The sequence below is a fragment of the Paramormyrops kingsleyae genome, unplaced genomic scaffold (genome assembly GCF_048594095.1).
Source record: "Paramormyrops kingsleyae isolate MSU_618 unplaced genomic scaffold, PKINGS_0.4 ups41, whole genome shotgun sequence".
In the NCBI taxonomy this organism is placed as follows: Eukaryota; Metazoa; Chordata; class Actinopteri; order Osteoglossiformes; family Mormyridae; genus Paramormyrops; species Paramormyrops kingsleyae.
The window spans coordinates 436,306-460,963 of NW_027325979.1; the positions used below are offsets into that span (position 1 = coordinate 436,306).

Consider the following 24,658-nt stretch of genomic DNA (forward strand, 5'->3'; position numbering starts at 1 on the left):
AAAGTGCGTTGTTATTTGTCGCGCATGACTTGCCGTGAGTCTGAACGATCAGCGCTGGAACCACTGTAGTTCCAACTACATAAGTCCTAACTAACTAACGTGGTTCGAACAACTGTGGTACGACGGTTTCGAAAAACAGTCGTTGGTCGGATGTTGGTTAGTTTGAACTACCATAGTACGATGCATCGTTAATGCTAACTTCCGTCATTGTTCGAGAAACGCATCCCTGTACGCTAGTCATGCGCGGGTCGTCTCGTAACACGCGGACCCCGCGGTTGGGGCGGGTAAAGAAATTGTCACTTTATTTGCGGGGCGGGTTGGGGCGGGTCATTAAAAACAAAATTAAATAAAAAATCCATGTATGTTGCGTGCAATTCCCTATAGCCTATATTAAATATTTGGGAATATTTATTTTCATATTTTATTTAGTTCTTTGATAAGGTTACGTCACGTGACAAGTCACGAAAGCGCCAAGCAGTAGTGATGCGCGGGTCGGGTAAAGAAATTGTCATTTTATTTGCGGGGCGGGCTGGGGCGGGCCAAATAATTTCATAAAAGCGGGACCCGCGGGTTGGAAAAATACCCGACCCGCGCATCACTACTGTACGCTCCTCCAGCTCCCCCCAGTGGCCCCACTCACAGCCACTTCGCTCATTATCGCCCCCCTCTCGGGTCAATTTTAATCCCGCTCCAAGGAAATCGCTCACCGCTGTCTCCAAGAATGAAAGTTTTAGCCTTAACTTTAGCCTGGCATCAAAATAAATGAGCAGTCAAATCCACATTCAAGTAGAAATTGTTTATTTCTGGGTCAGTCATGCTTCAGACACAGGGTGTGAGCTGGTCTGGTACAGCTCCGGTATACGAAAGTGGAGCGAGGTGACGCTAATTGTGGATAGTCAATGGACCCATTTTATGTTAAAACGGCGTCCTATCTACTCGTCAACAGATATCCACAATACAATTGTAGATATCTGCAATTGCATTGTTCCTAGGCGTAATTTTAATTGTAGATATCTGAAATACTAGTCATAGTCATAATATGAATTGTGGACATCTGTAATGACATTTTTACTATTCACAATATATTTCGGATATTCGAAATGACATTATGAATATCTAAAATGGTGGTATCCTTTCGGATATCTGAAATTAATATTATGACTAGTAACAATTGGATTGTAGATATCTGAAATGGGAGTTTTTCCTAGTAAGAATTCAATTTCGGATATCCAGAATGTTAATTCTAGATATCTGAAATGTAATTGTGGATATCTGAAATTGAAAGCCCAATAGACATGAATGGCAAAAGTGACGTAATTTCTCCTAGGAAGAATGACGTTGTGGATATCTGAAATGACAATTGTGGATAGGAAGAATGTCATTGTGGATATCTGAAATGCTCTTTTTGACTAGGAAGAATTGAATTACGGATATCTGCAATACCATATCCACTCTAGCGATTACATGTCAAAACGGCCACTTGTACTTTGTAAAGATTTAAAAATATCTTAAATAGAATTGTGACTAGGAGAAATAAAGTTTTAGATATCTTGAAATACATTTTCTACTAGTAAGAATGCAATTGTGGATATCTGTAATTGCCATTCTGACTAGTACGAATATAATTTTGACTAGGAGAAATGATATTATGTATATCTAAAATGTAATTACGGATAGGAGTGTGACTTGATTAAATGTTAAAACGGCTTGCCATACGCTCCAGCCTTAATTACAAAACCGCTCCGCGCTCTGACCAAATTTCACCAGCTCCGCTCCTCGCTCACATGCTCTGATTCAGACACGTCGACAGACGCATTGCCTTTGTTTTATAACTGTCCTTTGGTCAGACAACTTAGGTCAGCTATAGCTGGCGTGAAATTTACAGTTCGAGATAAGTCTGCACACATGCACACTCATTTATATATATGTATGTAAGAGTTTTATTACCTTGTAAAGCGAGTGATAAAGGGATGCTCCTGTTATTTTCAAATATGCCGCTCAATGCCCGCTCCCGCACCAGCCAAAAACCTTCCGCGATCTGTCCGTTCCGCTCACATGCTCTGAGCGGAAGCAAAGTCGAATGTACGTTTTTCGAGAGGGAGCAAACAGTGTCTTTGTTTTTTTTTTCTCTCGGACATCGAAACAAACGTGAAGTAAAACGTGGACGTATCACACACACACACACATATACATATATATATATATATTAGGGGTGGAGCCGAACCCGAATACGGTACTCGGAAAGGCACAAATAATGTGTTTTTTACGAATACTTATTTCGAACAAATACTTTAAAAAATATTTGTATTCGGGAACAAGAAAAACTTTATATGAAAAAGCTGCGTTTCCTCTTGAGACCGCAGTGCATGCCCGGATGAGTGAGTGAGTGAGTTCAGGAGTCGGGCGGGGGGGGAGTAAAAGAGGTGATTGACACAGGCTGCTTCACACAGCAACAGAGAAGGCTCGGCTGAGCGAAAAAAGACTTAACTGTATCACTATTTTTGTTGAATAGATTTTTGTACCTTAACTGGGTTCCGGAGGCAGTTTATAACTTTCGGGAAGCGGAGTTTGATCGGGAGATTATTCCATTACGCTGCATTATTGACGTCTGCAGTCAGGTGCTCTCATGTTCGCTCTGTTTACGTAGCACTGTTAGCTCGGTAATTTAGACAATAGGCTGTTGACAGAGTAACGTTAACGTTTGGTTGAAAAGGTTAAAACAATGCTTGTGTAGTTGTGTCGAATTGTATGCACTTGTAGGAGTTATATGGTACGTTTTAGTTACTCTGTCTACTGCATATCCATAATTATTATAATGGATATAATTAAAGAATACTTACACTATAACGTAAATTAGAAGTGCAACGCAAAAAAACTGGATTTTTACGCCTATTTTGAATTTTACTCGAATACAAATACAAATACTTTTCCCCCCTCAACAAATACAAATACAGATACAAATACCGGCTGATTTGCACACCCCTAATATATATATAATAATATATATATATATATATATATATATATATATATATATATTAGGGGTGTGCAAAGCAGCCGGTATTTGTATCTGTATATCTGTGTGTGTGATACTTCCAAAGGGGGGCGAGACAGAAATACTTTGAGAACCTCTGAGTCAATATCTGTACGTAGGCCTGATTGTCTATTTAAAGCGAATGTCTTAAATTGCGCGTTCCCGTGACAGGGGCTGTCCTTTACGTCAGTGGTGCAGAAACCGCAACTGACAGGAATTTATGTTTTATTCCGGGCTCCACCTACTAAAGTTTAGTCGGGTTTTGCAGATACTACTAAGTCAGTAATCAGTCAAGACATGTCTTTAAAAGAGTTTTTATTAATCTTCTTAGTCGTTAGTGTTGTGAGACCAACCTCAAGACGTACCAGTTTCTCAAACAGATGTACAACTGATTTAGAAACTTACTGGTACCAGAATACTTGTCGACGATGCGACGAAGATTATATGATATTGAAAGGTAGGACGAGTTAATTGTAATATTAAAATAAATTTTAAGATTAAATTAGGGTGAACTAAGACGCGAAGCTACTATTCCGTATTCATTCGGAATCATTTACTCATCAACACTTTTTTTTTATTTATAAAGCCATACAATTATGTGGTGGTCAATGTTTCCTGGAAGGCGATCTTTTAAGAAATAATCTTAACGAAAATCTATGTCTAGTTAGCAAAGTCTTTCTGTTATTTACTGTACTTGCTGAAGTCTCGTTTTTCTGGACGACTCTCCGACGCGGGTGCACTTAATTGGGTTATACAGTTTTTGAAACAAATACCTCAAGTAGGCCTAGTTGTATTTCTGATAGCTTCATCTAATAGAGAACTAACTAACCCTTGGAGAAAGTAAATTTTCCCACCTCAAGCATGAAATCCCCATTATTATTAGGAATTTCTTTCTCACTAAAAGTCATTTTGAGACACCATATGCAAACTTACATATACAGTACATATCATTCACTTACAGATACACAGAAACATTGTCATTGTGATGTCTGACAATATTGAACATAAAATATCATGAAAATTACTTCAGGCAGTTCACATCAAAGCCTACACTGGAATCATATACTACAGTAAAATCCCATTATAATGGACTTAAAGGGACCTGGCAAAGAAGTCTGTTATATCCAAAGTTGCTGTATGCTCAGAACACAACTACAGGACACCATTTACTCACGCCACACCCCAGCAGACACACTTGTGGTATAGATTATTATATTGTACATGTAGTAATACAACTTTACCTGACCAGATGCGTGACTATTAATAATCCAGACTACGTATCTACACTGCATATCACCAGCACACCACGCACCTTGTAGATGGAGCCTGCATGTCCAGTATATAGCAGAACAAAACTACAGCGAAAACAGGCCCGGTTCTAGACTGCATTCAATGGGGGGGCAGTAAGAGATGTTGGTGGGTCGTAAAACCTAACAGTACTTCTTAATAATAGAAGTAAGTTGGATTCACTCATTTCGACTAAGTTGACTTTACTCAAAAATTAAATTTTGGAGTAGTAGCTCAGTTCTTTTGAGTGTACTTAGATTTTTAAATTGGGGTGATATAATTCCAGTTTGTTGCAGTAATTCATTTCCTCTGAGATGACTTCATGATCACTACAAAAACAATGAATCAGTCCAAATAATTATGTTCCTTTAAAATTATATTAATTTAATAGTCTTGTCTGTAATCATTTAACTGATTAGTCAACCCACATGTAATTAATCAACATATAGTCAGCGTGGAAGTTGTGTGACGTCTGCAATGGGGGAAAACAAACTGAAATGTGAAAAATTGTGCAAAAAATCAGACACATCGGCGTGGCCAGACTCATTTTACTGGGGCACTTTCTAAATATAAGGCGCACGTTCTGTGCGTCTATGCAGTGAATCTTGATGTAGACAATGCACATTCAGCGAAACCGAGGAGGAAACTGGAGGAGGAAGGTACAGTGACGCTATGCGAGTTTACGCAGCAAGTGTATACATGTCCAATACTACTAATCGGTAGCAACAGCAATAATAATGAGTAAAGTTATTGAAGCTGGTTAAACCTACACAGCAAATGTGCCAGTGTTAAATTAGCACTGCATGGTGTTTATTTGGATCCACACCATTCAGTGTTACCTTTAACACTTTACAGTGTGCAGTGAGTGTTGTTTATACAGTGTTAATATTTATTAACTCTTATTGTGTTCAATTTACAACATAGAGTGTTAAGACAATGTATCCACTTCTTCCCAACTTGCAAGCACATATGGGTGGCACACAAGTACAAAATGGGTGACCCATATTGGCCCCATTTTAAAGGAGGACGACGATTGGATGGACGTCGATTTGGGTACCAACTGGAGCTTGGCACAAGTCCAGGGGGTTTCCTACATAGGGGTTCCTGTATTCAAATAGTGTGTCTGCAAATTATAATTTAAAAAAGTAAAAATTTGCATTTATTTATTATTGTTTTTTTAAATGCTTTCTTTTTTATGCAATGGGCGTCAATGGAGAGGAAAACGCTTAACGTAAGATTAAGTACATATTCCTTGCATTTGGTTTTGATTTTTTTGTCCGGTTAAAGTCTTTATGACCAGATATGTCCGTGAGAAATTTGGTGATTTTTCGTCACTGTTTTGGTACATTAAACCACATTGAGCTTTTTCACGTTAAGCATTTCAGAATGCCCTGTTTGGCGTTTGTAAATCTAAAGCTCCGGCTGTGTGTCCGTTATAAGCAAAATTCTGTTATATGCGAGTAAGCTAATCCGATGCTTTTTCTGCATGTTCTTAAAGGCGCACGGCCGGGACCAGCGGACCTCGTCCGTTATAGACGATATTCCGTTATAAGCGAGGCCACTATAACAGGATTTTACTGTAGTGTCAAGTGCCAGAAATTCAACTTTGTCACAAAGATTCAATCCTGTTGCAATAAAAATGTGATGGGGCTAAATTTTAAATTTTTTAGCTAATATAGCCATATCCCCTTCTTCAAAAAATATATTTTTGATTATTGTAGACAGGCATATGATTATATTAACTACAAAATTCTGGTATTAACTGCAATTTTTATTTGATTTTCAGTGAAAATGTAATGATGCTCAGTGAGGACATGCAGACATGTTTAGCACAATCTTTCATAAAGCTTTGATGGATGCTGCAGTTACTCTAATATGCTGAAGGAATATTAATCGTTATTTTATGTTATATTTCAAGTTGTACATGTCGTGAAGATTTTATATCAACAAATTCTGAAGGACCTGTTTTTCAGCTGGAATGTCATTAAATGTGTATATGATCTTCTGCAGGGTATGAATTTGCTCCAAACTGCGGACTCGATGATATGGGAGGTCATCCTGCTGCGATGTATGTTTCCTGTCCTGATGGCACATATAATGATGGCAGTACCAGTAAATGCCAGCCCTGCACGATTTGCCCATCTAATCGGGGGACTTGGATGCCATGCAATGCCACCATGGATACACAGTGTTATGAAATGGGGTAAGAGGCTTGGTTAATGAGTGAATGAAAGTTGAATTTATATATCATTTTTACAGAGGCAATAGGGGACCACTTCAACCAAATGTCCCCCGCAATGTGATAAAAACGTTATTTTAACGTTAATTTTTCAGTTCCCCACAAAGACTTGTGAATACAATCAAAAAACTAAAAGTCTCGTATTTTGATTGGTTACTTATGGATAAGTTTAGGGCTGGGTAGGGGTTGAGGTTGTCATGTTAAGATTAGAGTTTTCCACATAGAAATGAATGGACAGTCGACACAAAGATATAATTACAAACCTGTGTGTGTGTGTGTGTATTTTATCCTATAGTCCTCATTGGTCCCCATAACGTCAAAATAACAGGTTTTTATCACATTGTAGGGGACATTTGGTCACTGGTGGTCTGTGAAAAAAAATTGCTTTTGGTAAATTGACACAGTGTAATTATTAATAAATATGTATAAAAATAAAAATACATAATCTGATAAATGGTGCGAATTGTACTGTGTTCGTTCAAAGTATTAATGGTAGAATGAATGGATTAATAATTAATACTAAGTAGCTGTCACTTACAGTCATTGGGAACGCAGTGCAATTATTAAAAAAAAAACATCAGGTGTATGTCCCATTGGGTACAGGAAGTGTCGCCTAGAGCATATTGGCATTCAGAAGTTTCAGGTGGGCACACAAAAGTATTAAGTACACTTTCAGTGGTGGTCAGGTTTTTGTTTCAAGAGCGATTGGTAGCAATTTACTTGAAGTTGTCAAAATGTGTAATACATTTTAGATACCTTCATAATGCATTATTATTAGATATCTTCATAATGCATAATAATGTTAGGTATAAAATTAATGAAGCATTAAAGCATCTTCTACTGACAGTCATAAAGCAATATATTGTTGATTATAATACTTCATAAGCTCCAGTGAAGCTGTCATGTATAATACACTATACATTCCTTCTTAATGCATTATAATTGTAGGTATGAGAATTAAGGAGGCTTTATACTGCATTATGAAGGTATCTATAGTGCATTATAGATGAGAGCTTGAGAAAGCATTCATAATGCATAATCAACATGACTATTATGTGTTATATCTTTATATAAATACAGCCGCAGAAAAAATTGAGACCACAGGACAATATTTTGTTTCAATTTCTCAATTTCTGGGTGTGTGTCCATGAATAATATATATATATATTAGTGCTGTCAAACGATTAAAATTTTTAATCAGATTAATCACAGGGTTGCTGTGGATTAATTTTGATTAATCACGAATAAATATCATTCATTTTTAATCTATATTAATCGCATTTCATTTTTCAAGAAAAAAGGGAATATATATGCACTTAACATGTTTATTGAACATCTTGAACATGAGTCGGATGCATTATATCTGCCACAGAAGTGCAATACCATGGACCCATATCAAAAAAGCAAGATGTTTTTGCTTAGCCGGACAACTTGTCATATTTAAGGTACCTCAGTTTAAATGGTCTTTATCTTCGTTCACTTACAATTAGCCCGAACTACTGTAAATCCGACAAATAATCCGACTAATCATGAAATCCAATTCTAGGCCATTTAATTGCCATTGTTAGCAATATCAGTTGATAACACATTACGTGCGGTGCTTTACATATAAAACTCGGTAGCAACACGTCCACAGATAAGTTGGACGGTATAGTGTGTGCGACCGATTTAATGAGCCACAAATGAGAAGTAGTGCTTAAAGAGTATAAAACTACAACTTTCCCTTCTGTTGATAAAAGACGCAGCCATCTTGGATTCTGAACTCAGGATCCTCTGTGCTTCGAGATATTTCTCGGATCTCCGAGAAACGGGAGCGCGTATGTCGAGACTTCCGGCTTCAAAACTCGGAATCCGACTCGGAATACAAGTTCCCAGGGCAAATAGAACGCACCAAAACTGCCCGAAATGGGTTGTCAGAGACATTTCAGGGATTTTGAGTCATTCTGCGCTGCAGATGGGTTAATTGCGTTAAAAATTTTAATCAGATTAATTATGATGGATTAATCCGCGTTAACCCGTTAATTTTGACAGTCCTAATATATATATATACACACACAAAATTAATAAAGGGCTTCATCCTTTCATCTTTGTATTATGGGACTTCAGTCCTGCTTCTAGCAGCCTGATATGAACTCTCCTAGCAGTGCACTTCACGCCTGCACTTAATGTTTCCCATTCCTTTTGAAGGTCACTTGATGTCAATTCATGACAAACTGTTGAATAAGTTAACAATCATCTCTGGCATTAGAATATCGTTTCCTCCCTTTACCTGGCTGGTTTCTGGTCATTCCCAGTGTCTTCTGCTTCACCTTATTCTCGTGTACTGCTGTGTTAGAAATTTTGAACCTGGAAGCAACCTGCTGCGCAGTGTAGCCTTCTGCCAGCAGATCCACGATTAAACCAGGATTTAAAAATGCAGATTTGTTTAAAAATATAGTGGTCTCTTCATTTTTTCCATGGCTGTATTTGTAACCATGTTTATAATGCTTTTTGAAGGCATTATTATATAATGTATTATGAATGTGTTAGATTCTTCATAGATTCTAATAGACATGGCATTCTTAGAAGTGTTACCAAGCCATTTGCCAAATATGGGATTTAGCTTTTAGATCAGTTATGGAGTTGGGATTAAGTAGAGTGACGATCCACCTGTTGAGTACCTGGGATGAGTTGTACATGTGGTATATGCCATTAATCGCCAATGTGTGCGATTTAAAAAAAATAAAATCTTAAAAACGTATAACGTAATGCCATCTTCTTGTCTAATTGTCATCTGTCCAGGTAGACTTTTTGAAAGTGTTGTATTTGTACTTGTACTTGCTTACAAATAGTATTGCTTACAAATAGTATTTTTGCTAAAAACGATTAATCTGTACATCACAAATTTAAGTTAAACCATTAAACAAGTATTAAAATATGGGTCATTTGAAGTTTTTGATTTTTCTTTACGAAAATGTTATAAAATGTAATGAAATACAGTTCTTTTTTGGAGCAATTGACATTACAGGCTTTTAGGTACATTTGAAATTATGTAATTTGTTGCTCTCATATGATGATTTTTAAACCATCTCCCCCAAATAGCTAGCTGGATTTGATTAAATACTGTTTATTATAGAAATTAATGGTAATATAACAAAAGTACGGTGGCCCTGAAGGTCAAAACACAACAACATTTCAGAAAACACAACATTTCAAAAAACACAACGAAATTACAGAAAACACATTTCAAAAAAACTCAACGACATTACAGAAAACACATTTCATAAAACACAACATTTCAAAAAACACATATCAGAAAAACACATTTCAAAAAACACAACATTACAGAAAACACGACATTTCAAAAAACACGACATTACAGAAAACAAAACAACATTTTAAAAAAACACAACGAAATTTCAGAAAACGGAAAGGGTAGGACCACACTTCTTGTTCGTGATTGGACAGTACCCTTGGAGTGACATGTGTTGTGTATGTGTATGTTCACTACAACTCCCAGGATTCAAAGCGTCATGAGCGCCCTCCCTACAGGTGAAGTCTCTGGGAAGTGTGCGATTGTTGTATGATTAAAAAGGTTCGGTTCTAACAGCACAACTTGGTCTCCGTCTATCTTGTTCTCTTAATAGTATGTAATCTGTGTGTTACTTTATGGACACAACAACATGCTGAATTTATTTTGTACTTTCTCTGTATTCCTCACAGCATCAATCATGAGGAAAGTAAAAGGACTAAAAGTGTTTTACATCAGTGTGTAACGGGTTAAAAAAAAGATCTGGATTATACGAGCAATGTGTTTTTTTTATGGGGACAAAATGTCCTTTTTATAAATTAGTGGATAATTAGTGTGTGGTTGGGTTAACTGTGTGAAGTGTTTTGAAAAAAGGGGCCCAGTTTTCAAAATTGTGCCTAAGCAATCGAAAAAAAAACTGTAATAGCTGAAAGGTAAGCCATATAGCTTTGTGTCCAAACATCTGCCCAGGTCGACCAGGATCCACATAGCGCCGGTAAGATAGCCGTTCTGATGTCAGTGTCTGAGGAGTAGCCGCTCGATCAAAATACAGTCAGACCTGGGACATTCGCGAGGTTACGTTCAAGAACCCGTTGCGAATGATCGAGGAGGATTCGCGGATGTTTGGTAGTCACTAAAAATTGTAATATGTGCTGTTAGTTGTGCTGTAAGTTGTGCTGTTAGAACAGAACTTTTTTATTCATACAACAATCGCACACTTCACCTGTAGGGAGGGCTCTCATGATGCTTTGAATCCTGGGAGTTGTAGTGAACATACACATACACAACACATGTCACTCCAAGGGTACTGTCCAATCACGAACAAGAAGTGTGGTCCTACCCTTCCCGTTTTCTTAAATGTCGTTTTGTTTTCTGTAATGTCTTTGTGTTTTTTGAAATGTCGTTGTGTTTTTTTAAATGTTGTGTTTTCTGTAATGTTGTTGTGTTTTTTGAAATGTCTTTGTGTTTTTTGAAATGTCATTGTGTTTTTTTAAATGTTGTGTTTTCTGTAATGTTGTTGTGTTTTCTGTAATGTCTTTGTGTTTTTTGAAATGTCGTTGTGTTTTTTTAAATGTTGTGTTTTCTGTAATGTTGTTGTGTTTTTTGAAATGTTGTGTTTTTCTGTAATGTCGTGTTTTTTGAAATGTTGTTGTGTTTTCTGAAATGTTGTTGTGTTTTCTATAATGTCGTTGTGTTTTTTGAAATGTTGTGTTTTCTGTAATTTCTTTGTGTTTTTTGAAATATTGTTGTGTTTTCTGAAATGTTGTTGTGTTTTGACCTTCAGGGCCACTGTACAAAAGTGAATAATAACTGTAATATAAAAAAGTACCCTAAAGGCAGAATCGACAGTTTAAACAATGACGTTTAATAATAATAAGTAACGCTATTGCTCAAAGACCATCAGTTTAGAGCACAAAGCTGTGTTGATATTTTTGAGATATATTTTGTTTCTTTGTGCCTTAAAGAGGGACTGTTACCAATGAAAAGAGCCATCAAGTGACAACCCAGGTAAGTCTTAACATTTTAATGTTATTTTTGCCTTGCAAATAAGAGCAGGCCTTTTAAGGTAGGTGGAGCAGAATTTTATTTAGTACTCACCAGAATTAATCTAATTTGTCCTAAATGCACTGCAGTACTAAACAATTCAATGTTATTATTATTATTATTATTATTATTATCATTATTATCAACAACAACTAAATAAATAAATAATAAGAAAAGTGGATGGTTAAATGATCCATTTTGGTTGATGTTGTCAAACAAGTGTTTTTACGTGGAAATGAGTTGCGTTGTGAATCTGCAGTCGATTACTTTTCCTCAAGGACCCGGATGTGTGTCACAATAGATTGAAATTGAATTTGCGAACTGAAAACCTTCGAGGTAGGATAAATGCTGTTTCAAGTTATTGGAATTCAGATTCAAACTGCAGATTCAAATATACAAAATTCATAATGAGTTTCTAGTAGCTCAAATATCAGCCCAAAGGGATCCCCAACAGAACTACCTGACAGGACACTCACCTAACTGGTAACTATTCTACGCTTAATGGGGTAGATGTGTGGGTTTTATTGACAATGACTAGAAATTGGTTTGGAATAATACATCACAGACTACACAGTAGTGTATAAACTGGTTTGGACTATACAGTTGATTGCATTATTATTTTATCTGCAATGCATTCTCAACTTTCAGTCCATATTACTAATAATACTAACATTTATACCATATCTGTTGGTTAGGTATACTTGGCTATTAGTATAATAAGTAATTAGTATATTTGAAGGGTTCTTATATACAGTCTTTGGTCTGCTGTCCTTTCTGAATTTCTAGTACTTCTCCCTTAGCCAACGATATTTGAATGATATGAGCTCTCGTATGTTGCCCTTCTATGTGGTCTCTGTGGCATGTCCCTGTCACAAAAATTATGTCACAGGATGAAGGACTCTACGGTTTGGCAAACAAAAGGGGTTTTATTTGGGGTGAAACAGGAACAGGGAAATAAACAGGACTGCAAAGGGTAAAAACAGGAAGAGCATCGAGAAGCACATAGCCAACAGGGGGACTGACTTCATTGATGGGACTGGGGCTGACGAGACAAACAGAAAAATACTTTAATACAAAAACTAACAAGGGGCAACAAGCAAACCCCGGGCATGGAGAATGAAGAGTGGAGGGGACCCAGGGGACCAGAAACAAGGACAGACACAAAGGGCCAGGGACAGATGGGACACCGGACAGGACATGGCATAGCAGGACTGATATGGTACTTGGGACAGACACCACACAAGACTAGAGAGGCAAAGCAACTGGACAGGACAAGACAGAACATGTGGCACAGCAATGGACATGGAACAGGCTGGGCCAGGGATTAAGAGGACAGCAGGAGAGAACAACATCAAATGGGTAGTCAGGCATTGGAAGCTACAATGATGCCACCAAGGTGACAACAGGAGATGAGGTAGGTACCAGTGGGACACCAGGAGGTGGGCACTGGCAGGTCACCAGCAGCCAGGACAAGCGCTGGCAGGACAGCAGGAGACAGAGTAGGCACTGGTGAGATGATAGAAAACAAAACAGGAGCGAAGAGGATGGCAGGAGACAAGCAGGGTGCAGCCAGGGCACCTGTAGGTGAGCAGGGCACAGCTGGGGCATCTGGAGGCACGTTGGGCGAAGCTAGGACACCTGGACGTAAGCAGGGTCAAGCGAGGTGAAGCCGGGACACCTGATTCAACCACTGGGTTCCCTGATGGACGGCAGGCAAGAGATAGCAGCCTGCACTGCCCAGAATGGTATCTTAGTTGGAGGCGTGGTCTTACCTGAGACAGATGTAGGCACAATGGTGTCAGGGTGCCATAACTGACGCTCTCTCACAATGCAGGGCTCTATCCCTTATATATCCCTTACTTCTATCCCCTTTTTTGAAAATGGGCGTTATGTTGGCATGCTTCCAATCAGAAGGTACCACAAAGGATTTTTTGAAACAGTAAAGTTAAGGGTCGGCAAATAATATCCCTCATCTCTTTTAACACTATAGGTAAGATGCCATCAGAGCCCTGTGATTTATTTATTTTGAGCTTAGCTAGGCTTTGAAAAACATCAGCTTCAGTTATATATATATTAGTTATAGACAATGCTGGAGAGGGCCACTCATCCAGAATCCCTGGCTGCCGGCCCAAGAGGGGCCACATCACCTGTGCCAGGTCCTGCAGCAGCCATGGCGCTTTAGCCTACCCTGACGGACCCTGACTTCATGCTGTGGAGAGGTGGTGAGCAGAACGGCTTCACACTGAGGAGAGGCAGTGAGCGGAGTAGCTTCATGCTGCAGAGAGGCAGCAAGCGGAGTGGGGTTAGGGTTATGACATCCTATCACAGATTTAAACAGAGTAACCTTGGTTTCAGTAAGTTCAGTAATAACTTTGTATCAAAGTCCTGAATGAGGCACATTACCTGCATTGTGAGAGAGCGTCAGCTATGGCACTAAGGTCATGTGGCGCAATTCCAAGGGTGATCTGACTTGCAGGATCTTCAATGCTGTGGAACTGAGCGGCTGGACCAGGCCAAGGGGATGCCCATGTAATGCCAGCTCTGTGTGGTAGATGGACGGCCATTTCTGGAGGGTGGGACTGGACTGCATGTTTGCCTGGGGGGCTGCCAGCTGGGATCCCGAGGTGTTTCGTCATGTGGTGGGTGCAGCAACATGCTGCACTAGGGGATGCTCCCCAACCTGACCTGACTTGAGTAAGAAAACCTGGCTTGACAAAGATTGCTGATAGTCAGTATCATGATATTGTTTATCTCAAATTGTATTTGTTTACTGATTCTATTGAGCTGAAACTTCTAACCCTTCTAACCCTGACTTTGTAAAACTAATTTTGTGTAACACCCCCCAGGTTTAGCATGGAGTCCCGAGATAACAGTGTGAACTTTTTGGGGGTGGGTAAGGGGGGGGGTTTCTACAAAGCAATTAGCAGGGTTAAGTTAGAAGTCATGATTGTCCAATAAGAGTTTAGGTAAGGAGCATTCTAACTGGACAATCATTACTTTTTGCTTAACTTAACCCAGTTAATTGAAAAAACCTGCTTCATGCAATAACCCCTTGGGGGTATTCTTTGTACGTGGATTGAAACATTCAAAATCAAAGGACTCTTCTCAGGGCATCAAATCATGGATAGTTATCCAGCTGTTTTGGTTCTTCAAAGCCACGGGAGAATTGAATTAGCAAAACTGGATCAAATGATCAGAGATAATTGTGCGGTCCCATTGACTTTGACTAGGCCAGGGATCATCAACCTTTTTGAAACTGAGAGCTACTTCATGGGTACCGAGCCATACGAAGGACTACCAGTTTGAAATGCCCTCCTAAACTTATCTAAACTTCATGTATAATAAACATGTTTAGATATTGTCATTTTCAAATCTATATAAATGTAAATGTGATTAAAGAACAATAGCAACAGGATAAAATTAAATTTTAGACGCTGCTCACTGGTGAGTTGTGCTATTTTTAGAACAGGTCCACGGGCGACTCATGTGGTCCTTGGGGGCATCCTGGTGCCCGCGGGCATCATGTTGGTGACCCCTGCCCTAGAGCAATTGGGGTTAACAGCCTTGCACAGGGCCCAATAGTGGAATCACTCTACAGACCACAGGATGTGAGCGGCGACCTTCCCTTCACAACCCACAGAGCCAAACACATACAACCCCAAGCCTACTTAGCTTCATGTTGTTGACCAAACCTTATTGTTATTTTCTGAATTTCAGTGATTACAATGATATAAACTTTTTTTTCTCCGGAAAGGGTCTACCTACCATTCTGAATCATTTCCCCATCCAACCATTACGTAAATAATTCTGTTGCCTCTCTGCATTTTCTCATGTAGTCCTTGGGGGCATCCTGGTGCCCACGGGCACCATGTTGGTGACCCCTGGACAAGGCAATATATATCAAAACCGTGGTATTGTAACCATGGTAAGTCTGTTATGGGCTCACTAAAATGATGAAAATGAGGGCGCAGTTCTTATGCATTTTTCCGGACTTCGTGGGCTTTGTAGGAATGGCACCCTTGCTTTAGCCTTTTTTTGTAAAAGATATTAAATATAATATATAGGCAGGGAACTTACTTCTGGTATCCGCCAAAACCAGACTCATCATTGTAGCAGGGAAAAAATTCCACTAATTATATTGTATATAATTATATATAATATCTTGGAAATATATATTTAATATCTTGAAAACACATACAGTGGTACCTCAGTTCTCAAACGTAATCCGTTCAGAACTCCGGATTGAGTTTGAGGTCTGATCGAATTTTCCCCATAAAAAATAATGGAAAACCAATTAATTGGTTCCCAGCCCCAAAAAATTACACCTGAATATGTTTTTTTTTTTTTTTTTAGCATTTAAACACAAAATGAACCGGATAAAACAAGAAGAGCATATACTGTACCAAACACATCAAAGCACATTTATAAAAACAGTAATGTGTAAAGTAAGAAAATAAATGTATCCAAACAATGTGTCCTGCCCAGATCATCCGCTCCTTCCGTGTTCCACGCCCCCTCGTTAACCCCATGTGGAATCCCCATGTGATCAGCTGTTTCTGGTTGTTGTCATTAGCCCTCTGTATTTAGTCCGTGTTTCAGTTTGTTTCCCCAGCCAGGTCATTGTATTGTTCGTCTGCGTTTTGCCTGCCTTACCTGTAATTATCCCCGATACCCTGACATCTGCGCCTTTGTCTCCGTTCCGTCCCCGCTCGGCACGGCAATATTATTATAATTAAATGTATTAATGGTTTATTATTAATATTAAAATAACAAGAAATCTTTATTTTAAAATGTATTTTATTATATAATAATTACTGTTACTGTCAATCTTTGTCTAAATGTATTTTTACTGTCTAAATATATGTATTCAGCTAGTGTAAACATGCACAATGCTATCACTGCGAATGCGAGGCTGAGACTGAAGCTTTACCCTTTGTTTCCGCTGAGAGACATGCTGCGTGACTCATTTCCCCGCGCGTACAAGTAATCTTAGGTCGGTGTTCACGGTTTGACTTCTGAGATTCAGATCGAGTTCTAGGTAATTTTTTTTCGAACTGGTTGTTTCAACTTTTAAGAAATTTGAGTTCTAATGAGTTCAAGAACTGACGTACCACTGTATATATAAACATACTATATACACAAAAGTATTGGGACATCTGGCCGTTACACCTACAGAAACTTTTATGACATCCTATTCTAAATCTAGTGGCATTAATATGGAGTTGGTTTTGGAGTGTGGGAGTTTTTGCCCATTCATTCAAAATAGCATTTGTGAGGTCAAGCACTGATGTTGGATGTGAAGGCCTGGCTAGCAATCTCCATTTTAGTTCATCCTGTAGGTGTTCGATGGGGTTGAGGTCATAGCTCTGTGTGGGCAAGTCTAAGGTGTATTGGAGTTGCCAAATAGCCCATAGGTGTGACTGTGTGTGTAAATGGTAGAAGTGCACCCTACAATGGTTTGGCACCCTACCCTGGGGTACTCCAAGCCTTGTGCTTGTAGCTTCCAGGATAGGTTCTGGACCCCCATGACCCTGAAGCGGGTACAGAAATGGATGAATGAATTAATAAATTGATGAATGTTACATTTATATAGCATGTTTCAATACACCCAAAGTGCTTTACTGAAAGTGGAGCCAATTCAACCACCACCACTGTGTAGCACCCACCTAGATAATGCAATGGCATCCATTCTGTGATGGATTTTAACATTCCCAGTATATTTTATATAAAACATTGTATCTGTTGTACTACAGTAACTGTACACTTAAACATTTATTATTAAGCAAAGTTAATTAGTTATTCTTTTGTGGGTAGTGTGTGGCTTAGCAGGCTAAAGGCTGATTTATACTTCTGCATGGAATGGATGGCCTAAGTATGGCATAGCCATGGACCCTACACCATAGCCTTCACCATAGCCTGACATGGACCTACACATTGTATCACCTATGTACTGTATCACTTACAGTTTTGGTGGTGTAATTGCTAAGCGACACAGACACACTAGTGCACAAGTATAAATGCTCGCAACTGCATTGACCACTTTCATAAGTGTAGGCTCGACACAAAGTATAAATCAGCCTTAAGCCTCTGCGCCTATGATTGGAAGGGCCCCAGTTCAACCACAGCTTTGGCAGAATAGTCACCTATCTGTGGGCCCTTGAGTAAGGCCCTTAACCCCCAGCTCCATGGGTGCTGCTGCAGGTGGCTGCCCTTCGCTGCAAATCTTGCTTTCAGCTACATATGTGTGTGTCATGGAGAGCAAGATGGTGAAGGAAAAAAGAGAATTACCTCACAGGGATCAATAAAAGTGTCATTATTAATATTTTTTGCTTTGCAGTGTGTTGTATGCATGCAGTAAAATAAAGCACTCGACATATAGATACGTCTCTCTGACCCTTTTACTTCACTTCATTCCCTTCTCTGCTCCTCACCAACGTAATTCTCCTCAGCTCTCTTACCAACTGTTTTTTCTATTGTCCCCAGCGGAAAGGAGAAGAATTGCACTGTACAACACAGTGGCCTCAGTCAACAAATAATATTACTGACATGCCAAACCCAAGCCAGATGGTGTGTAAGTACTGTTATAAATTATGAGCTAAGAAAAGCAAATTCTAACATAATATTTAATGAGTTGCAGCAGCTATAGTAGTTACTGTACTGACAGAGGTAGATAGTTCAGTTCCAGAAAGTAAAAATCCAGATAAAGATTTTGTTTCAACCAACCAGTTGAATACTCTGTGACAGTGACTCTTTATACTCAACTGGTTGGTTGAAACAAAATCCTGGTCTACATTTTTACTTTCTGGACCTGAACTATCCACTTCTGTGTACTGATTATATCATTGTAAAATACCTTCTGCTTGTACTACACAGAAGAGTATCCTGCCCCATACCCATTACCTCTGTATGTTTCCAGGGATTGTCCTTCCTGTCACCTTACTATTATCTCTAATCATCATATACTTATTCTGTTCTATGAAGAGGAGAAGAGGAGTATTATATGTCAGTAACACTGGTGGTAAGTAGCCTGCTGCTAATACCTCAAAGTATCATTTCAGATATTCATCCATCCCTGTATCCACTGCATCTCCAGAGCATGGTCTGGGGGGGGGGCATATGACAGGGGACTGCCATGTAGTTAGTCATCAGAGAGCACACTCTCACAGATACACATTCATGATTATACACTATGGGCAATTTAAAGACTGTAGGAGGATACTGACACAATAGATATGAACAATGCTACCCATAGAAGTACTATGTACTACAGGTGACATAGGCTTCTAAGGCAGCGCCAGCAGTGATGCTTACCTAAGGTGCCACATCAGCTTGGTCCGATACTGACTGCATCAGTTTTCGGAACTGATGGGTCACAGGATCATTTCCTCTAGGTTGTGGAGTGGACTTTCTTTGTTTTTTAACCACCCACCTACTCCCCTCCCCAGTCGGCAAACTTTACTGGTAGTACTGGCAGGATTATACGTGTATGTTTTGGTCATGACTTAATGACCAAAGACCAAGTTGGGTCCTACAGCTAAGCCAGTAGAGAACCACTGCACTATATGGCCAGAAGTACATGGACACACACACAGACACACACACATATTGCCCACACAGTTGCTTAATTCTGATTGTTAAATGGAAACATCTGAGAGCATATTATGGTTCAAAGTGGTAGACACCACAGATTTCCAGAATACCCCACCATTAATTTTACGGCATGTAATGGGAAGTCTTCCTGGAAGGGTGGAGGCTCAAAGGCAGATTAACTTCATGTTAATACTCATTTCTGAATGAGATGTTGCACAAGCTGATTGCCACATACTTCTGACCATACAGTGTATGATGAATCCTAATCTTTGGTTTCTGGTTAAATGACGTAATGGAAATTAAATATTTTAGCAAACAATAATTTAAATACTTTAGAGGCCTTCTATCAGGCTTGCAAATATTTTATTATGTACATTGATTATTTGTGTTATGACCCAAACAAACAATACATCCTTGGATATAACAGCGTATTGTTAACATACAATAGGTCGGAATAGTTTTTTTTAACGCTTGTTATAATAATCATATGTACTGAAGTATTATCAGATTTGTTCTGTTTCTTATCAACTGAGAAATAATCAGTCATAGCAATGAAATATACAGTATGGATTCTTTTTCTTTATACGAAGCAGCTAACAATAATTAAGCAACTAAGGACCTTTGACAGAGTAAAGCTTAAGCAAGATATTCGTACAGAAGTTTCTGAGGAAGAGGTGCTGTGTTGTTTCCTAACAGTGCTTGGAAAAAAACAGTACACTGAAGTGCACAGTATGGAAAAGATGATAAGTGCAAGTGACATCAGATATCTTCCACCGCACAACAACAAGCAGCTGCCTGATATTCTGGGTGAGCCCACGCTTCTTACGTATATTACTGAGGTCTTTTCTAAGAATGATTGTGTCTAAGTTCTGTATTGTCTTCCATTTTAATAGACTAATTTTATTTAACCAAAATGTACCAAAAAATGTTGGGATGTTGTACATTTTATTAGAGTTTAAGTACTATCATATACGAAAGAAAAATGGTACAGAATGGCAATGAAGGAAAAAAGGTAATAATGACAAATACCATCTATGTAGTAAAAACATGGGCTTAAATTATGGGGGGGGTTGTAGCCCCCCCAATAAATCAAAACCAGCTAATACAACATCCCCAATAATCATGTTTCCGCCGTAATGGGTGGAGACCTCAATCCCCCCAATGTTCCAGCCAAAGTTACACCCTTGATTAAAAGGCTCATGAAATAACTTTTTACAGTGATTGGAGTTGAACTAATTCTAAAAATTCTATTAACCCAATAAATGCTTGAGGCGTTTTACTGAAAGTTCCGGTCCAGGAAAAGAGCTTTCAAACAATCAGCACCCCCTGGCTCTGTAGTCTTGCCTTTTATATCCATCCCACTTAGTCTATACCACAAGGTCAATAATCTATACCACAAGTGTGTCTACTGGGGTGTGGCATGAGTAAATGGTGTCCTGTAGTTGTGTTCTGGGCATACAGCAACTCTGGATATAACGGACTTTGAATACAACAGACTGTTTTGCCAGGTCCCTTGAAGTCCGATATAACTGTATACTACTGTATTGTATTTGTGTATTTATGAAATTTCCCTCCAATTTCACACATAAATGTTGGGGCAAAGAAATGTAAGGCTAATTAAAATGTGTAGTAAAGTTAGAATTTTGTTATGTATCCCATGCCTGTTATAACCTCAAGTCTGCAACCCATCAAAATCTTCCTTTGAGATGCTCTCTTGCATTTTTTTCTGTTGCTTTTTTTTTGGATTTAAATCAGGCAACTGACTTGGCCAGTTTAAAACTTTTCACTCTTTCATGAGCTTATGAGCTCCTTTGATGCTTGGGGTTGACTTGCAGTCTTGCAGCATTTTGAAGTTCTTGACTTTGGAGTCATTTTTTATATGAAAAGTTAAGATGTGTGTGCACACTTTCAAATTCAAATCAATTATGCTATCAACATCACCTATAGCCTGGAGGGATGTAAGGGGTGGCCAGAATTTGCCATTCATCATTTACACTGAGGCGTGTCTCCAACTTGATCGCAAAATGAGTAATGGGAAATGCTCATACAGTGGTACCTCGGAACTCGAACTTAATCCGTTCAGAACTCCGGATCGAATCCTAAAAAGTCGATCGAATTTTCCCCATAAGAAATAATGGAAAACCAATTAATTGGTTCCTGGCCCCAAAAAATTACAAAACATTACATGTTTTTTTAGCATTTAAACACAAAATGAACCGGATAAAACAAGAAGAGCATATACTGTACTAAACACATCTAAGCACATTTATCAAAACAGTACTTTGTAAAGTAAGAAAATAAATGTATCAAAACAATGTGTAAAGTTAAAAAAACTATGTGTCCTGCCCCGATCGTCCACTTCTTCCTTGTGCCACGCCCCCTCGTTAAGCTCGTATGGAATCCCCGTGTGATCAGCTGTTTCTGGTTGTTTTCATTAGCCCTCTGTATTTCGTCCGCGTTTCAGTTTGTTTCCCCAATCATTGTATTGTTCGTCTGCATTTTGCCTGCCTTACCTGTAATTAAACCCAGTATTCCCCGATACCCTGACGTCTGCGCCTTTGTCTCCATTCCGTCCCAGCTCGGCACGACAATATTATTATAATTAAATGTATTAATAGTTTATTATTAATATTAAAATAATGAATAAGAAATCTTTATTTTTAATTGTATTTTATTATATAATAATTACTGTTACTGTCAATCATTGTCTAAATGTATTTTTACTGTCTAAATATATGTATTCAGCTAGTGTAAACATGCACGATGCTGTCACAGCGAATGCGAGGCTGAGACTGAAGCTTTGCACTTTGTTTCCGCTGAGTGATGTGCTGCGTGACTCATTTCCCCGCGCATACAAGTTATCTTAGGTCGGCATTCACGGTTTGACTTCTGAGATTCAGATCGAGCTCTAGGTAATTTTTTTTCAAACTGGTTGTTTCGGCTTTTAAGAAATTCGAGTTCTAATGAGTTCGAGAACTGAGGTACCACTGTAATTGGCAATTATGAGCATAAAACCTGCAAATTTGCTGAAGACATCCAGTGTTTAACTCAAAGGCATTCAACCAGCATTCGTCAATTTAACCTTCTTTCATCCATTTTTCATCCCTCTACTGTCCCCTGATTGACTTTAATTCATTTGTAAATGCTTCACAACTCTTGTACTTTAAATGGTGGTCTAATGATCAGTAATAGTGTTGTAATGGATTTTGATGGTGGTCAGTGCTCGTGGTCAAAAATCAGCTTTGGTGGTTTAAGGGTCTGTAATGTTAATGTGAATAGTCATAGTAACGGTACTGCTAATGCAACCTTTTGTAGTAGCGTTAGTGCTAATACTAACGTTCACGTTAACTAACGTTCATGACTTGTAGTTACCGCTCTGCTTTCTTTCTCCATACCTGTTCTCCCTTTATACCAAGGACCAGACGTCAGATCATCGATCCATCATGCTTATTAAGTTTGCTGATGACACCACGGTCCTTGGCCTCATCGAGAACAATGACGGCTTATAGGGTGGCACTGGGCTGATACGTGGCAGATGAAATTTAACGTAGATCAATGTAAGGTAATCCATGCAGGAAGCAGAAATATAAAGTACAGATATTTTATGGGTTCCACAGAAAAAAAGGAAGGTGATTATGAGAAAGACGTTTATGTTGATGCTCTCATGTGAGGAAGCAATTAAAAAGGCCACTATGATATTGGGTTACATCTGTAGGTGTGTGGAGTTTAAGTCATGGGAGGTGATGCTACGATAATGATATTCCTTGGTAAGACCCCACCTGGAATACTTTGTGCAGGTGTGGTCACCTTACCCAAAAAAGGACATTGCTGCCTTAGAAAGCATTCACTGTAGGGCTGCAAGAATGATTCCTGGTCTAAGAGGAATGTCTTATGAGCTGAATTTGTTCAGCCTTGAGCAGAGGACACTAAGGGGAGGTATACATGGGTGTAAATTATGGGGGGGGGGGGGGGTTTGTAACACCCCCAATAATCAGAACTGGCCAATACAACCCCCCTTATTATAATGCCATGACGAATGGGTGGGGACTTTAACCTCTCCAATGTTCAATCCAAAGTTACGCCCTTAATTGAGGTTTGGATGCTGTTTAAACTAATAGTTACTTCAATATTAGTTCAAGTAACTACAAGACCTCATGGCCATAGGTGGAATTTAGCGGGAGAACATTTTAAACTGGATTTGGGAAAGCACTTCTTTACATAGCGTGTAGTTAGATTATGAAATAGTCTTCCTGTTAGTACATATAATGCAAGCTAAAACCTTGGGTTCCTTTAAATCGAAGCTAGATAAGATTTTAACAACTTTAAAGCCATTAGCTCAATTCTCCCCAAGTAAGTTTGATGGGCCAAATGGCCTCCTCTTGTTTGTAAACTTCTTATGTTCTTATGGTGTACAGACAGTAATCTGGAGCTTAACATCGACAAAACTGTGGAAATGATCACTGACTTTCGCAAATTGCAGTTAAAGCTGTGGACTGTGTCAAGTTCTTGAGGACAAAAATCAGCAGAGAGCTCACTCCACCACCATCATAAGGAGTTCACCAGAGAATGTTTGTCCTTAGGCTGCTGCAGAAACTTAATATCTCTCCCAGTGTCTGAACTCAAATTTCTATGTACTATGTGCATTTGGTGAATAAACTTATTCTGTTTCTGATGTACAGTATGAATACATTACCCAGAAAATATCTGCCATGAGCCTCATTCTCATCTTTTGAGTTGAAATGCAGATTTCATGAATATGAAATAAAAATAATAGCTTACTGAACCAGTATTTATGCTTCTCACTGTATGTGAAATGTATGCATGAACGTAATGACTACTTTATTAGTGATTCTGTAATGTTTTAAGAACAGGTTTTAATATTTCTTTTAAAATACAATGATTTGTTCCATAATGCACATTAGTTTAGTGAGCCACCAGGAAATGGAGTGTAAACACACACACACACATATATATATATATATATATATATATATGTATAAAATGTGTGTGTGTGTGTGTACAACACTGTCCTCAAAGGTGTTCTGATATCAAGCTGTGTTCACTTTCAGCTCCTGGCATTAAGAGTGCCCCGCTGTGGACAGTGCTGGACAACCTGGATGTGCTAGAGGAGCTTATCATGCTGCTGGACCCTGAGTGCACTGCTGCTAAGACCACTCGCCATGTGGCTGCCCAGTGTTCATTCTCAGCTACCTGGATCAACTACATTTACTCTATGCGAGACACCAAGAGTCCTTTTAAAGCTGTGCTTGAGAGAATTACAACGGAATTCCCCGAGTGGACCGTTGGAGACCTTGCGAAGGTGTTTGTGGGCATTGGCCGTGGCGATGCAGTGGCAGTGCTCGCCAAGCTTCCTGAATGGAAAGCCATTTGAGTTTGTATTGCTAGAATGCATGCAGTAAATACAATATATTTTTGCATTTCTTGCAGAATGTCA

At 38.8% G+C, this 24,658-nt stretch overlaps 1 protein-coding gene across 2 annotated transcripts; it reads left to right on the forward strand.

Moving 5' to 3' along the window:
* The first annotated feature begins 2,441 nt into the window (after positions 1–2,441).
* LOC111833698 (IGF-like family receptor 1) lies at positions 2,442–24,658 on the forward strand. Of its 2 annotated transcripts, none has more exons than XM_072708155.1 (7): positions 2,442–2,618; positions 6,332–6,524; positions 11,535–11,577; positions 18,097–18,184; positions 18,530–18,631; positions 19,900–20,010; positions 24,273–24,658. In XM_072708155.1, the coding sequence occupies exons 2-7, from the start codon at positions 6,367–6,369 to the stop codon at positions 24,593–24,595; spliced, it is 825 nt and encodes a 274-aa protein (XP_072564256.1). In that variant the 5' UTR covers positions 2,442–2,618; positions 6,332–6,366; the 3' UTR covers positions 24,596–24,658. The 2 variants fall into 2 exon arrangements, with proteins under 2 accessions (XP_072564256.1, XP_023648006.1); XM_023792238.2 differs by lacking the exon at positions 2,442–2,618 and adding an exon at positions 3,079–3,491.

Bases quoted from the DNA above. Each gene is read 5' to 3' on its own strand.
- LOC111833698 (XM_023792238.2), top strand. From the start codon at position 3,332: ATGTCTTTAAAAGAGTTTTTATTAATCTTCTTAGTCGTTAGTGTTGTG. The intron at 6,525-11,534 runs GTAAGAGGCTTG...TGTGCCTTAAAG, and splicing joins ACACAGTGTTATGAAATGGG to AGGGACTGTTACCAATGAAA. The intron at 11,578-18,096 runs GTAAGTCTTAAC...TATTGTCCCCAG, and splicing joins GCCATCAAGTGACAACCCAG to CGGAAAGGAGAAGAATTGCA.